The following is a 16,235-nucleotide window of genomic DNA, read 5'->3' on the forward strand; positions in this document are numbered from 1 at the left end:
CATTTGAAACACTTATATGCTAGGACTACGTTAAAAAGCCATAGCATTTCAGTATGTGGAATCAAACTATGGAATGGATTGAGTAAGGAAGTCAAACAATGCACAACGATGAGCCAATTCAAGAAACAATACAAGCAGTTGATGTTTGCTAAATACAAGGATGAAGAGTCTTGAACCAGTCATGATGTGCTATATATATCACTATATTGACACTTACTATGGTACCCATTATGTCATTGGATGCTCATATCACCTCGTACTTCGGTATGTGACAAAAAAAACAAAACAAAAAATAAAAAACATATTAGGAAAGCAGGAAGTGAACAAATGTAACAGTTACTGATACCAGATGGAGGGGTAGGATTTAATAAGCTTTGCTTCTTCCTACTCCTTTTGGACATGTGGAACTGTGAACTGATTATGTGATGCATTCAATTGTAATCTGATGCATGTTCAAATGAAATTAAACCATTACTTCATCAAAACTAGCACATTACATCATCGTAATTTGGGGTAATTATTTCTTTCCCAGGTGGTCGGCATGTCCAGCAGGTCCACGCAGACGACCGCTCAGTGTGTCAGCATCGGACTTCAAACCGACACCCTCCCCAGCAGCAGAGGCGCGGGTTTGCACTCCAAAGCCTGGTCTCCTCGACCGTCATCTGCAACCACCTCGCCATTAGCGTCAGCTCGAACTCGACAGATATCGACATCCCTCGATAAAGTTCACAGCCGAATCGACAGACCCTGTTGTTCACCTAAGTTCGGCTCTCCGAAACTCCAACGTCGGGTGTCCGCTGGTATTTGGACTTCTCAATAACAGTACACTTCTTAGCGACTTTCTTTGTACCCTCAATCTGGTTTGATTTTCTAGGCTCCACCTCCAGGCTGGATGGAGGTCCAACATCCAGAGACCGCAGCCTGTGGAGCCTCCAGCAGAGAGCCATCAGTGGAAGCGGAGGCTCAGCCTGGGCTCGCTCAACCACCACCAGGGACAGCCCCGTACTAAGCGGCCTCACTGACGGCCTCTCCAGCCTGTTTAGTGTGGTGGAGCATGCTGGGAGCACGGAGTCACTCTGGAGGGGTGATGGAGGTAAAATATTGGACATCTGAATTTGTCTTGGAGATGAATGTATGAAAGTATCTATCCATCACTGTATTTATATATATTTTCAGTCCTTTGTAGCGTTAAATATTCATTATGAGTATATTCATTCATTCATTTTTTACTGGGTGCTGGAGCCTATCCCAGCTGTCTTCGGGCGAGAGGCGGCGTACACCCTGGACTGGTCGCCAGCCAATCACAGGGCACATATAGACAAACAACCATTCACACTCACATTCATACCTATGGACAATTTGGAGTCGCTAATTAACCTAGCATGTTTTTGGAATGTGGGAGGAAACCGGAGTACTCGGAGAAAACCCACGCATGCACGGAGGAGAACATGCAAACTCCACACAGAGATGGCCGAGGGTAGAATTGAACCCTGGTCTCCTAGCTGTGAGGTCTGCGTGCTAACCACTGATCCGCCGTGCAGCTCTGATATACAGTATTCATTAACTCATTATTGGACATTGTTGGACAGAATCAGAATTTATGACCATCTGATCTGATTAATTTAATCACATTTTTCTTCATAGTTAACTCATAATTAATCACATTTAATTGCAGATTTTTATCTATAATAAGTACAGATTTAAATCTCTTTCTAGTAAACAATTTGATCCGCAACCACATCAATCAAATTTTATGCAAAGAGATGTCGAAAGGGGGGCTGCACGGCAGTCGAATGCGTGCAGACCAGGGTTCAATTCCACACTCGGCCATCTCTGTGTGGAGTTTACATGTTCTCCGGTTTCCTCCCACATTCCAAAAACATGCTAGGTTAATTGGTGACTCCAAATTGTCCATAGCTATGAATGTGAGTGTGAATGGTTGTTTGTCTATATGTGCTCTGTGATTGGCTGGCCACCAGTCCAGGGTGTACCTGACAGCAAGGATAGGCTCCAGACCCTCGTGAGGATAAGCGGTAGAAAATGAATGAATGATCTGATGATGATCAATGATGTGTTTTAGGTGCTAGTCCAGCAAGGCATCCTCACGCTGCAGGAAAACCCTCTTTTGTATCCGTCTGCGGCTCCGACCCAAACACTCAGCGCTTCGGGGGCCTGGTGCAGGACTTCTTCAAGAATGTTTGCAGCACCCGCAAGGAGGGTGTCCCCTTGCCAGGAGAGAGGATGCAAAGAGATGCTCTCGTTGTTGGCGACTTCAACTGCGTGGAAGAGCCCAAGCCAGAAGGTCTCGGAGCCTTAGCTGGACTTTGCGGCGGCAACGACAATGTGAGCCGGATTATCAACAAGAGGTTCATGAGGCAGACGGCGGGGGACGAGATGGTCAGTATCATGGGAGGTGGAAAGGATGTGGCGGGAAATCACAACACAGCAGGATATGGAACCGAGGTGAGGATTGCGTACTACTCTTAGACTCTTTTCCCTGATTTCATTCTTTCAGGTTTCATTCAGAACTTGGAAAAGCTTGGAATATTGCTTCCATCCAACCCTGTCTTTCTCACGCCAACTACCCTCATGTCCTCCTTCACTCCTCTACGCCTCCTACCTGGCAGCATCCTTCTACCAATATATTCGCTATCTCTCCTCTGGACATGTCCTAACCATCTCAGTCCCTCTGATGTACTTGTGATCCTATCCATCCTTGTCACTCCCAATGAGAACCACAGCATCCTTATCTCTGCTATCTCCAGTTCTGCTTCCTGTCTTCTCTTCATTGGCACTGTCTCTAGATCAGGGGTTCCCAAACTTTACCAGCTCAGGGCGCACTTGAAAATCAAAAAAATGTCTGCGGCTCACCTTTGTCCTATAAACAGTACATAGACCAAATGCTGCCTTCTCAGAGCACTTAACTTAACAATAATAAATAATAAATAATAAATAATAAATAATAAATAATAAATAATAAATAATAAATAATAAATAATAAATAATAAATAATAAATAATAAATAATAAATAATAAAATTATATATAGATTATTATTAATAATAATAACAATAGTAATCATTAATAATAATATTTTTTTTTAATTTGTAATTATAATTTAATAATTATTTTATTAATAATTCTTATTAATATTAGTAATATATTACATATATTAACAATAATTATTCTTATTAATAATGATAATAATTTCATAATTATTATTATTAGCTTGGAGACCAGAGAAATAATAATTTTCATTATTATTATTACAACAAAACAATTAAACAATAATAAATATTATTAATAATTTATTTTGTTTTATTTATTTTATTGTAATATTTAATATATTTAAAAATTATTATTATTATTTATTTATATTATTTATTTATAATTTATTACGTTATTATTCATTTCAATCCTGAATCGAACAATAATTATTATTATTATTTGATTCAGGATTGAAATGAAAGCAGGGAGATAAAGGAAGCCCAAACTTTTAATCTAATTAATTATCATACTTTTCATAACTGCATTCAAGACTGGCATGATGACCAGAGAGCTACGTTCCAATCATAAACTGTATAAGGTTCCTAAAATATTGTGGCAGGTCAATAACACTGCATAGGTTATTACTTGGGCCTATAAATATTTGTTTGTTTAATCGTGCAATAAATGTTTTAGAATAAAAATAATTTAAAAAATAATATTTGCAAACATGAATCATATTTTTAATGACCTCTTATGGTCCATCCGGGGGCCACAGCCCACACTTTGGGAATCACTGCTGTAGACCAAGCAACATCGCTGGTCTCGTCCAAATCTTCCATATGCGTATGGATGTGGATTTATCATAACAGAGGTTGGTAAAAAGTGAGTTATTGTTTGTGTTCGTCTCCTAGGATGGACCCTGTGACTGCATCGTTCAGTCCTTCTCTCTCGCCAGACCTTCTCGAGTCTCTCGCAACTCACTGGGACAGTGCAAACACCGCCCGCATGACTCCTCGGCCTCCGTCGAGGAGAAAGGAGACACTTTGGCCGAGTGACACCACTTTCTTCTATCCAACACTCAACACATTCCCTCCCATCTCTTCATGTAACCACTAGCAAACATAGGACACGTTGCTATTCCACTTATACCAGCAGTCATACTTTAGTCAAGAAACGACCACCTCTGCTCCTCACTACTTCACCTTTTTACTTTTTGGTTATTTTTTGTCATTTCTGCATGCAGTAAAACCACACAGAAGATTATTAAGACTATTGGGGTGCGTTCACACTCGTCATGTCTGGTTCCATTAAAAGTAGAGATGGCCCGATCTGGTTTTTTTTTCCCCACTGGGTTCGAGTCATTTGATTTTGAGTATTGGCCGATACCGAGTCCCGATCCGATACTTCTATAATACATTTAAAAAATGAAGAACAGAGAAACAGATACATTTTCCACTTTAGCAGAGAATTGGGCTGACTGGTCTTGGACTGGGTAAACTGGCAACCAGTTACAAAAGCTTCCCGATCAATACAAATACCAGTGTGAATGATAAGCGAAGTGTGCGCCGTGTGTCTTTTTTGTAGATTGTTGACCCGGACGTACCATACCGAACCAATATCGAAGTGTGAACGCAGCTTTTATTGACGATTGTTGTACTTTGGATACTTTATTAGAGTATATGACTCCAAATATGGGAACCATTGTGTGACGTGTACACACAATATAAACAAAACCACATCAGCTCTAAGAACTCAATTTGCATTCTTATTTATTTGACCATGGGTTTAAAAAAAAAACAAAAAACCCAAAGTGCCTGTTTTATTTCCAAGCTAAGCTAATTGAAAACCCCAATTATGTGAACATGATGTCATTTGTTATGTGTCGTCATTTGGCACCCATGGGTGGGGGAGTTGATTAAAACAACAAATAGCGCTAGTGTGAAAACACCCTCAAAGTATTTGCTATTTCAAGCATTTCAGCAAAAAATATTTACATTTCTGGTGTGGTTTGAGTTCAAATATATGTTGCCTCTTTCTTGTTGTTGGGGGGGAAAAAAACATCCAATATGAGGATAAGAACAGCAGTGAGCTTATGTATTTCTATGCTGTCTATTTAGCTTTCATTCCATATGAAAAAGTGCCTGTTACATTGTCTCGCACCAAAACTGGACTCCATGTAGAAAAAAAAAAACAAACCCAACAGGCCTTTCATTTCAGTGACCAAGATTGTTTTTTTATGCACAATAAAAGCTACACTGTACTGTATATTTACCACAGTGGAGGGACGACAACAACAAATGGTTTACAGGAATACAATACTTTATCGAGTGCACCTTTTATACCAGTGTTATTTCTGGGAAATATATTCTTTTTTTTAGTTTTTTTTTTCTATTTATCCAGTTTTTGTAATGTTTTTTTTAATGGTGCTTTTTGGACCACAGCTACTTGTAGTGGCAAATAACATTGCATGAGATAACACTTTGATTAATCTCATAAGTGTGATTATTGCCAGTAAGAATCCACGTTCTTATGATGGTAGATTGCAAACATGCATGTTAGAAAGTGTTGCGGTGACATACCTCGAAAAGGTTGACGTCATTTTTTCACATCACATCTGCCTTTTCTTTAAGAGTTTTAACGCTAATTAGGTTATTAGTCCATTGATTAATTAATTGTCACTTTTACATCACTCATATTCACAAATGAATGAATGGAATTTTTTTACTAGTGATGTCACAGGTTTGGTTTTATAATAATGTATAAACATTTATTGGCGCTATGTACATTAATTTCTAGCTAGAAGTTCATAGTGTTAGTTAATATTTGGATTGAAGCGGAAAGACTGACTGTAAACTAGCTAGGAATTATCAATATAATATGCTTGACTCTGAAAAAAAAAATCTTAATTAAATAAATAAAAAAGGAACATGATTCTGGTGTATTGTGGATGTAAAAGTAATTTTTTTAAAGTTATTAATATGATTTTGGATGATTGTTTTGAGGAAAGCTGAATGTCAACAGCTGATCTCGATGGGATCGCTGTAGAAATATGTAGCTCTCTCCCTTTATTCACCACACTTTCCTGAGTGCTAGACTTTGCAGCTGATGGAAAAACACAATTTGAACCTTTTCAAGATTATTGAGATGTCTGATGTAGCTTGTAAAACAAAATGATATAAACGCCCACTGTTTGTCATAGACTTCACAAATAAATGTCGGAATTTTCACATGGATTCATTGTGTTATTGTGTCATGGTTGTCTTTTCGATTCATCTGTCTCAATTTTGGCTTGTTTCCGATTATTTATTTTATTTATTTTCTTTTATTTTATTTTTATTTTCTTTTATTTTTATTTTTATTTTTATTTTTATTTTTATTTTTATTTTTATTTTTATTTTTATTTTTATTTTCATTTTTTTAATTGTCATACTCAAAAAAATTCTTGATGGATCTCGGGGGCCAGGGAACGTTACCGAATCTTGGCGTCACACGGTTACCGAACCTTGCTGGCACTTGCTGCGATGATTTCCGCTGCATCAAAATGATATAAACGGCCACTGCGTGTCATAGACTTCACAAATAAATGTCGGAATTTTCAATGTGAAAGTGGGGTGAAAAACCCTCCAATGTGACGGAATTACAACAATTCTGCAAAGATGAGTTATTTTTATTTTTACAGTTAAATTGTCATAGTCAAAAACATTCTTGATGGGGCCCAGGAAACGTTACCGAATCTTGACGTCACACGGTTACTGAACAATGTTGGCACTTGCTGCGATGATTTCCGTTCCATCAGAATGATATTAATGTTTGTCATAGACTTCCCAAATAAATGTCGGAATTGTCACATGGATTCATTGTGTTATTGTGTCATGGTTGTCTTTTCGATTCATCTGTCTCAATTTTGGCTTGTTCCCGATTTCGACCGAACACTGCTTTGGTCTCATCCGCTGTATTTCCTGTAGGTGACGCAGTGGGGTGAAAAACCCTCCAATGTGACGGAATTACAACAATTCTGCAAAGATTATTTTTATTTTTATTTTTATTTTTATTTTTATTTTTATTTTTATTTTTATTTTTATTTTTATTTTTATTTTTATTTTTATTTTTATTTTTATTTTTATTTTTATTTTTATTTTTATTTTTATTTTTATTTTTATTTTTATTTTTATTTTTATTACAGTTAAATTGTCCTAGTCAAAAACATTCTTGATGGCTTTCGGGGGCCAGGGAACGTTACCGAACAATTCTGGCACATGCTGCGATGATTTCCGCTCCATCCTGTTGAAACCAGGTTTCTTGAACGTGTGAAAATGTGATGAGTTCAGGTGTAATGAACGATTGTAACATCGAGACAAAACCACTCACAACGATCCCATGTTTCCCATTGCTTAGAAATTCGCCGTTGTTGTTTATGTTTGTTATCATTTGTTGACGGTAAATCAGCTTTTATGGAAGAAATAGTAAGAATAAGTAAGAATTCTGCAAAAACTCCTGAGATTGCTCAACCGCACGAATTGAACACGGTATGCAGTAGCCTCAAGCAGTCAACATATAAATTTTTATTACTATTATTATAATTAATTTACTTATTTACACACTTTTTTATGTCCTTGTCATATGATGTTAATATTGTATAATATTTTTGGCCTTTATTTCTAATTTATTAAGCATGTCATTTGAGTGACATGTTATATTATTAATTAAATATCATGTTGAATATAATGGTAAAATAAATGCTATTTGATTTTTTATTTATTTTTTTGTTAAATGCATGTAAACCGCCAATGGACGTGGGCACCGTATAAAATCTTGCCAAGGGCGCCACAGTGGGTATGGCTGGCTCTGCATGGCCCCCGAGGGGGACGCGCCCAAATGAATGAGAAATACTGAATAATCAAACAGCATCAAAGAATATTATAATTCTTTTTACAGCCTTCATTTTCATTTTTCAGGTTTCTGAGCCAAAAACTCACAGAGAGGAGCATAAAACGGAAGAGGTTAAGCCGTCCCGTATCTCCTTACTTCCACATCGCATCAAGGTGAGCCATAAATTGTACTTTACTAGCCTGAAGAAATACTTCCAATCTAATCTACTTGTTATTCTTCATGATGATGTGTTACTTTTATTTTTGACAGATGGCATCCGGTCATTTCATCATTTTGTTCCTGTTTGTGTCTGGAGGAGTGTTTTTTGGAGACGCTGTAAGCAACACACACTTTGCACATTTCTGGACCAAAGACGTGGAGGGCTTTTAAAATGACAGCAAAAAGCAGATATTAATGACAAATATGTAAAAGAAAATGCTGTCTCTATGGGCTGCTTGCTTCTTCTTTGTGTGTGTGTGTGTGTGTGTGTGTGTGTGTGTGTGTGTGACAATGGTGGGCTTTAAAAATACACTGGAACCTTGGATAGTGTCATTAATTTGTTCCAGAAGCTCTGACTCTAACCAAAACAGACACTAACCAAATCAACTCTTCCCATAAGAAATCATGTAGATCTTAGATTAGGGATGTTCCGATCAAGGTTTTATGCTGCCGATATCTCGATAATGAAATCAGCCGATATAAGTAGCGATGACATCCATGTAATGCAAATGTTAACATTTTTATAACAGTTATTTTCATAGCTTATTTCAAGCCAAAAAAAAAGCTTGTTTTACCAGAATTCTGGTATCCATAAGTCATGTTTTTTATTTCATTTTGCATTTTTTACAAATATTTTCACATTATTAACTGAAAACCAGAATTAAAAGCAGGTTTGCCCGCCTTTGCCGGGCCCCTCTACCCGCATCCGCTGCCTCTTCCGTGCCTGGAGAGGAGACAAAATAAATGGAGACACTCGTCAGTCAGTTTGGCATTACTTCTGAAATCAGTGTGCGCTAGCAAGTTTAAAGCCGAATCGAACCGGTGAAGTGCCGAGACTGACGCGCACCCGGGTTACACGCAGACCCGCACACAACAAAAGTTCCTCCTGCACTAAAAGTCGGTACTCCTCCCAAAATTTTGAGCAAACTCACCACACCCTACCAAGTCCTCGCCCCTAAATGGGCCCCAAATTTGTGTGGGCTCCACTGCTTCCACCAATGTTACTTTCAGTAACGGTAATGGTGTTTGTTTTATATTCACAGGTCCAGCAGTCTCATACAGGTTAGTATACAAATAGAATTGCTTTTATCTTAATTACCATTTCAAATTAATTGTCTCACTCATTCATGCATAGAAGTTTTGTTGTTGTTGTTGTTGGATTCGGACCCGGAAACAAAGCCCTCACATGTTGTGACTTAGCTTCTTAACCCTAACCTTCTTAACTTTCAGAGTGTGCTGAACAATGGAATAAATATAGTGATACCTGTTACGAGTTTATGCCTCAAAAGAAGACGTGGATCGATGCTGAGGTACAAAACTAAACAAAAATAATCGATATTAATCCATCCTGTTTTTGGAGTATGAAGACCAATGTGTGTCTTGTCGTTTATTTGCTGGTGATTAGCTCTACTGCCGTAATTTGGGTGGAAACTTGGCCTCATTTCACAGTGAAAACGAGCTCAAATTCCTCATGAGTTTGGTGCCTCGTCCGACATTAACTTGGGTGGGGGGTCACGATCACGCTAAGGTGGGTCATTCATTTCCTACAAGTCTTGTTTCATTATTGTTTACATTATTCTTATTGTTTGTAAATAATGCAAAATAATTATTGCATTGTTTTAAATAACAAAAATGGTCATGCTTAATGCCCTTTATTATCATTTTACGTATCATAGAATTGCAGCGGCTCTGAGGATGTCTTTTATTTCAGGAAGGTACTTGGTTGTGGACCGATGGTACCATTTTTTTTGCCATTCCCTGGGGAAGGGGGCAGCCCGACAACTGGTATAACGGAGAAAACTGCATGGAGATTCACTGGCAGGGTAAATATTATTTTTTTGTGATCTGGATGTTGATTATTTTTGTCCTGAAAATGTTACCTTTAAGTTTGTAGAAACGTCTTTTCTTCTGTCACTTTGTAGGTCGCTTCAATGATGCCATTTGCGACCAATTGAAGCCGTTTATTTGTCAAAGGGATATTGACTTACATTAATCGGACCCCCCACCCCACACACACACATATTCACATCATTTCCTCCCCCCCCCAGCCTGTCAAGCCTCGATGACATGATGGCTGAAATATCTACTAACAGCTCTGCTGCTTGAATAACTAAATAATAAATCAATATGCAAAACAATCTTGTCTGTCGGTTTAATCAGTGTCCCTTTTTTTTGTCATAAGTATTGCATCATCATCATTTAACCACAACAAGATGTAAATGTGAACGAAAATACATTTCTGAGGATCACAATACATGAAACATAAGGTGTCCAGAAATATTTCAATATTGAACAAAGCAAAAATTTGTTCTCAATCAGAAATCACTCCACACTCTTTATTGCTCTCTGGTTCTACCATATCTTACTTATTGTGTGGAAATATGAGCTAATAACTATAAAAGCAATCTTCACTCTACTACTAAATGTACTGCAAAAAAGGTCAGTAAGGATAATTCATAATGCCGCCTACAGAGAACATACTAACTCCTTATTTCTAAAATCACAAATACTTCAACTTGCTGATATAGTTCATCTTCAAACAGCTAAAATAATGCATAAGGCTAAAAATAACCAATTCCCTAAAAATGTCATCCAATACTTCTCTACAAGAGAGGAGAAATATGATCTCAGGGAAGAACTACATTTGAAACACTTACAGTGAAGAAAATAAGTATTTGAACACCCTGCTATTTTGCTATTTCTCCCACTTAGAAATCATGGAGGGGTCTGAAATTTTCATCGTAGGTGCATGTCCACTGTGAGAAAGATAAACTAAAAAGAAAAATCCAGAAATCACAATGCATGATTTTTTAACAATTTATTTGTGTGATACAGCTGCAAATAAGTATTTGAACACCTGTGTATCATCTAGAATTCTGACCCTGAAAGACCTGTTAGTCTGCCCATTAGAAGTCCACCTGCACTCCATGTATCATCCTGAATCAGATGCACCTGTTTGAGGTCGTTAGCTGCATAAAGACACCTGTCCACCCCATACAATCAGTAAGACTTTAACTTGTAACATGGCGAAGACCAAAGAGCTGTCCAAAGACACCAGAGACAAAATTGTACACCTCCACAAGGCTGGAAAGGGCTACGGAGCAATTACCAAGCAGCTTGGTGAAAAAAGGTCCACTGTTGGAGCTATCATTAGAAAATGGAAGAAGCTAAACATGACGGTCAATCTCAATCGGAGTGGAGCCCCATGCAAGATATCACCTCGTGGGGTCTCAATGATTCTAAGAAAGGTGAGGAATCAGCCCAGAACTACACGACAGGACTTGGTCAATGACCTGAAAAGAGCTGGGACCACCGTTTCCAAGGTTACTGTAGGTAATACACTAAGACGTCATGATGTGAAATCATGCATGGCACGAAAGGTTCCCCTGCTTAAACCAGCACATGTCAAGGCCCGTCTTAAGTTTGCATATGACCATTTGGATGATACAGAGGAGTCATGGGAGAAAGTTTTATGGTCAGATGAGACCAAAATAGAACTTTTTGGTCATAATTCCAATAAGCGTGTTTGGAGGAAGAAGAATGAAGAGTACAATCCGAAGAACACCATCCCTACTGTGAAGCATGGGGGTGGTAGCATCATGCTTTGGGGGTGTTTTTCTGCACATGGGACGGGACGAGTGCACTGCATTAAAGAGAGGATGACTGGGGCCGTGTATTGTGAGATTTTGGGGAACAACCTCCTTCCCTCTGTCAGAGCATTGAAGATGGGTCGTGGCTGGGTCTTCCAACACGACAACGACCCGAAGCACACAGCCAGGAAAACCAAGGAGTGGCTCCGTAAGAAGCATATCAAGGTTCTAGCATGGCCCAGCCAGTCTCCAGACCTGAACCCAATCGAAAATCTTTGGAGGGAGCTCAAACTCCGTGTTTCTCAGCGACAGCCCAGAAACCTGACTGATCTAGAGAAGATCTGTGTGGAGGAGTGGGCCAAGATCCCTCCTGCAGTGTGTGCAAACCTGGTGAAAAACTACAGGAAACGTTTGACCTCTGTAATAGCAAACAAAGGCTACTGTACCAAATATTAACATTCATTTTCTCAGGTGTTCAAATACTTATTAGCAGCTGTATCACACAAATAAATTGTTAAAAAATCATGCATTGTGATTTCTGGATTTTTCTTTTTAGTTTATCTCTCTCACAGTGGACATGCACCTACGATGAAAATTTCAGACCCCTCCATGATTTCTAAGTGGGAGAAATAGCAAAATAGCAGGGTGTTCAAATACTTATTTTCTTCACTGTATATGCTAGGACTACGTTAAAAAGCCATAGCATTTCAGTATGTGGAATCAAACTATGGAATGGATTGAGTAAGGAAGTCAAACAATGCACAACAATGAGCCAATTCAAGAAACAATACAAGCAGTTGATGTTTGCTAAATACAAGGATGAAGAGTCTTGAACCAGTCATGATGTGCTATATATATCACTATATTGACACTTACTATGGTACACATTATGTCAGTGTTTGGTCATATCACCTCCTACTTCGGTACGGGACAAAAAAAAAATTAAACTATATTAGGAAAGCAGGAAGTGAACAAATGTAACAGTTACTGATTGTAAAAGTACCAGATGGAGGGGTAGGATTTAATAAGCTTTGCTTCTTCCTACTCCTTTTGGACATGTGGAACTGTGAACTGATTATGGGATGCACTCAATTGGAATCTGATGCATGTTCAAATGAAATAAAACCATTACCATGTCCTCCCTCATTTGTCTATAATGACAAAAAAATGTCAGCTTCTGGTTTTCTCCAGGTACTCCGGTTTCCTCCCACATTCCAAAAACATGCTAGGTTAATTGACGACTCCAAATTGTCCATAGGTATGAATGTGAGTGTGAATGGTTGTTTGTCTATATGTGCCCTGTGATTGGCTGGCCACCAGTCCAGGGTGTACCCCGCCTCTCGCCCGAAGACAGCTGGGATAGGCTCCAGCACCCCCCGCGACTAGACTAGAAAATGAATGAATGAATGTCAGCTTCCCAAAAGCTACTTTAAACACTCCAGTTTCTTCAAAGTACTTGCAAGGTACTCAGGAATTATGTTGGCTTGTCACTTCTGGTCACATGACAACATTAGAGATGACTTTGGAGATATTTAAGTCCAGCCTCAGCAAATATTGGGTCGTCAGGTGACGTCACAAGCGCTCCCGTCCCTTCCAGCCCAGAGGAGCCTCAAGCAGTCAACATATAAAATCTTATAACTCTTCCAAGTATTCATTTACTTATTTACACAATTTGTGTTTTCATGTAACTGTATTTATTTTGTATTAATATTATGTTAATATTTGTTAGGCATGTCAATTTGAGGGACATGTTATCTTATGAATTAACACTAATCCTATTTGAAGCTCATGTCAACTACATTAAATCTCGCCGAGGGCTTCACAATGGGTAGGGGCCAGGTCTGCGCGGCCCCCAAAGGGGGGGCGCACCCAGCTATATTAAACATATTGAATCATCAAACAACTTTAAAGAATATTAGAATTCATTTAATAATAATTTTTCAGCTCACTGAGAGGAGCATAAAACGAATCAGGTTGAGCTGCCCGGAATTCCGAAACGCCACTTCCACATCTTGTCAAGGTGAGACATTAATTAATTTTTCATAGCCTGAAAAAAAACTTTCCAGTCTAATCTTTTATTTTTTATTCTTCATGATGATGTGTCACATATTTTTTTTTTGACAGATGGCATCTGGTCATTTCATCGTTTTGTTCCTGTTTGTGTCTGGAGGAGTGTTCTTGGGAGAAGCTGTAAGCAACACACACTCTGCGCACTTCTGAACACGTTTTTGCAAGGGAATTGAACTGACCACCGGACTTTTTAAAACGATACATACATTAATGACAAATATATGAGAGAAAATGCTTTGGAAGTGTGTGAGAGTGGTGAGCTTTAAAAACACACTGGAACCTTGGATAGTGTCACTAAGGACTCTAACCAAAACAGACACTAACCAAATAGGTTTTTCACATAAGAAATAATGTAGAATCCATTCCAGAAAGCCAATAATGTTTATAAGAAAACAATTAGCAATATTTACATTTAAGGTTTCTTACAACAGGGGTGTGTAAAATTTGCCTACTGAAAACGTAATACTGAATTTCCTACAAATGTAATAGTTATTACAAATTAATTATTATTGCAAATTATTACATATGTGGGAAAGTGAAAATGTGTAAGTGTAATAACTTCCCACAAATGTAATATGAGACAAAATAATGATCTTTGTGGTTGTTGTTGTTTGTTTTTTCTTCTTTTAATGAGGGAGTCATTTTGTCATTTTGAGGATTTTAACAAGATAATTCTTTTTTTTCTTTTTTTTGTGGAAAAATATTATTCAAAGAGTATCATTTGAATATGTTAAAGGAATCTTTAATTATTAAATTATAATTTATTTTAAATTTAAAAAGATAACATAATTGTGAGAATTACAATTCTTTTAGTAAAATTATTATTACTATTATTATTATTATATTTTATTATTTCTTTTGATTTATTTATTTCTGTTTTTTTATTTATTCCCCATATACACACAAAATCACACGTACAATAATATACTGTAACCAAAATGCACATGTACACTCGCACAACAAAATGTAATAATTTCCTACAAATGTAATAGTTATTACATTTGTAGGAAATTCAGTATTACGTTTGCAGTGGGCAAATTTTATTACGTTTGTGGGAAATTTATTACATTTGCAGGATTATTACATTCAAAGATGCAATTTGTATTATGTTTGTGGGCAGTTATTACGTTTGCGGGTGTAACAGGGTGTCAAACTTTACTTCAGGGATAAAGTCTACTTCAGGTTGTGGGCAGAAGTAGACTTTCTATACAGTTAAAAAAAATATATTTTTTTTTTTGGCCTGAATCCCGCATCCTTGTTCAGAATGGTTATGAATTTAATATACTTTTGCTGTAGGCACTTTGCTTCCTAAGGTCCGCAAGGCGGGCCTACCCAATGCCATTTTTCAAATAGTAGCACCATTTTCTTCTTTCTTGAATTCAATTGTGAATTCAATTGTGTGTTTTTTTTTACTTTTATCAAAATTCTGCCCTGCCACATTGTGTCTATGGGAACATCTTCAATGAAGGTAAATGGAACCTTAAATGTACATTTGGTCTGCTGATCCTGTATACATAAGGAGATGAAAGTTAGGATGTGATTTTTTTTTACTGTGATTTGCAGTATTAAGATGTGAACAATATCCAAAGAGAGAGGACATTCATGTACAATTTGGGCTCGGTAGTAATTATATTTGTCTTCCATTCACAGGCTCAGCAGTCTGATAAAGGTTAGTACGCCAAAGAATTGAAGGGCTTGATATTAATACATTAGTATTGCCATTTGAAAATGATATCACTCATGCCTACACGAGAAGGTTTGTTCATCTGGATGTGGATTCAAAAACCTCAAACGTTGTGCCCTACCCATTTAACATGGTCACTCTTCCTTCTTTCAGAGTGTCCTCAATATTGGACCAAATATATCAATAAATGTTTGGCATATATACCTCAAAACAAGAAGTGGATCGAAGCAGAGGTACTACAAAAATGGACGATATGAATTACACAATTGACCAATGATCACATGTTGTTTAAAGGGGGACCTATTATGCTCATTTTCTGCCCTTTGTATTGAGTTGTGGACTCTTATAGAGCAGCTACACACAATAACCATCCCAAACTTCTTTCAGGTCTCACTTCCAAATGTCTTTTTTAATGTATTCTACCCACGGCCCACCTCCAGGCACGCCCAGTCTGCTGTGGTTTTATCTGGCTTATAGACACGTCCATATAAGGAAGTCTGCCCCTCTGTGACATCACAAAGGGTTGGTTTGACCACACCTTTTGAAACCGAGCGTTTTGAGCCATCCCAAACTTCTTTTAGTGCTCACTTCCAAATGCGTAAACATCATTATCTGAACTTTTGGCATACTTTAACACGAGAATACTACATTCTAACTACATTTATAGGAAGTGGAAAAGGCATAATAGGTCCCCTTTAAAAGTGTGAGTCCCTTAAATGGTTATTTATTTCCCAAGTTGAAAACTTTTAAACTTCACTGATCTTCTCATGATTTAGTGTATCTTACATTAGTTTTTTTAATTTATTTGCTTGTTAA

General features: G+C 37.6%; 2 protein-coding genes across 4 annotated transcripts in view; both read left to right on the plus strand.

Moving 5' to 3' along the window:
* The window catches only part of mtcl2 (microtubule crosslinking factor 2), a 43,835-nt gene extending 42,717 nt beyond the window's left edge, over positions 1–1,118 (plus strand). For all 3 annotated transcript variants that reach the window (XM_078797579.1, XM_078797581.1, XM_078797580.1), the window contains exons 21-22: positions 533–800; positions 875–1,118. In XM_078797579.1, the coding sequence (XP_078653705.1) occupies positions 533–800; positions 875–1,113 (507 nt within the window). In that variant the 3' untranslated portion in view covers positions 1,114–1,118. The remainder of the gene's footprint in view (positions 1–532; positions 801–874) is intronic.
* A 645-nt stretch (positions 1,119–1,763) lies between these two features.
* Positions 1,764–4,162, plus strand: LOC144901961 (microtubule cross-linking factor 2-like). The gene is made up of 3 exons (XM_078798002.1): positions 1,764–1,788; positions 2,081–2,463; positions 3,899–4,162. The coding sequence occupies exons 1-3, from the start codon at positions 1,764–1,766 to the stop codon at positions 4,040–4,042; spliced, it is 552 nt and encodes a 183-aa protein (XP_078654128.1). The 3' UTR covers positions 4,043–4,162.
* The last annotated feature ends 12,073 nt before the right edge of the window (positions 4,163–16,235 follow it).

Source organism: Doryrhamphus excisus, linkage group LG17, assembly GCF_037039965.1.
Source record: "Doryrhamphus excisus strain RoL-2023G ecotype Guam linkage group LG17, RoL_Dexc_Guam_v1.1, whole genome shotgun sequence".
Lineage (NCBI taxonomy): Eukaryota > Metazoa > Chordata > Actinopteri > Syngnathiformes > Syngnathidae > Doryrhamphus > Doryrhamphus excisus.

What these genes read in the sequence shown, in the direction of transcription:
- LOC144901961 (XM_078798002.1), top strand. Translation starts at nt 1,764, where the DNA reads ATGTCGAAAGGGGGGCTGCACGGCA. An exon ending in GAAAGGGGGGCTGCACGGCA is followed by an intron (nt 1,789 to 2,080) that starts GTCGAATGCGTG and finishes GATGTGTTTTAG; the next exon opens with GTGCTAGTCCAGCAAGGCAT. An exon ending in CAGCAGGATATGGAACCGAG is followed by an intron (nt 2,464 to 3,898) that starts GTGAGGATTGCG and finishes TTCGTCTCCTAG; the next exon opens with GATGGACCCTGTGACTGCAT.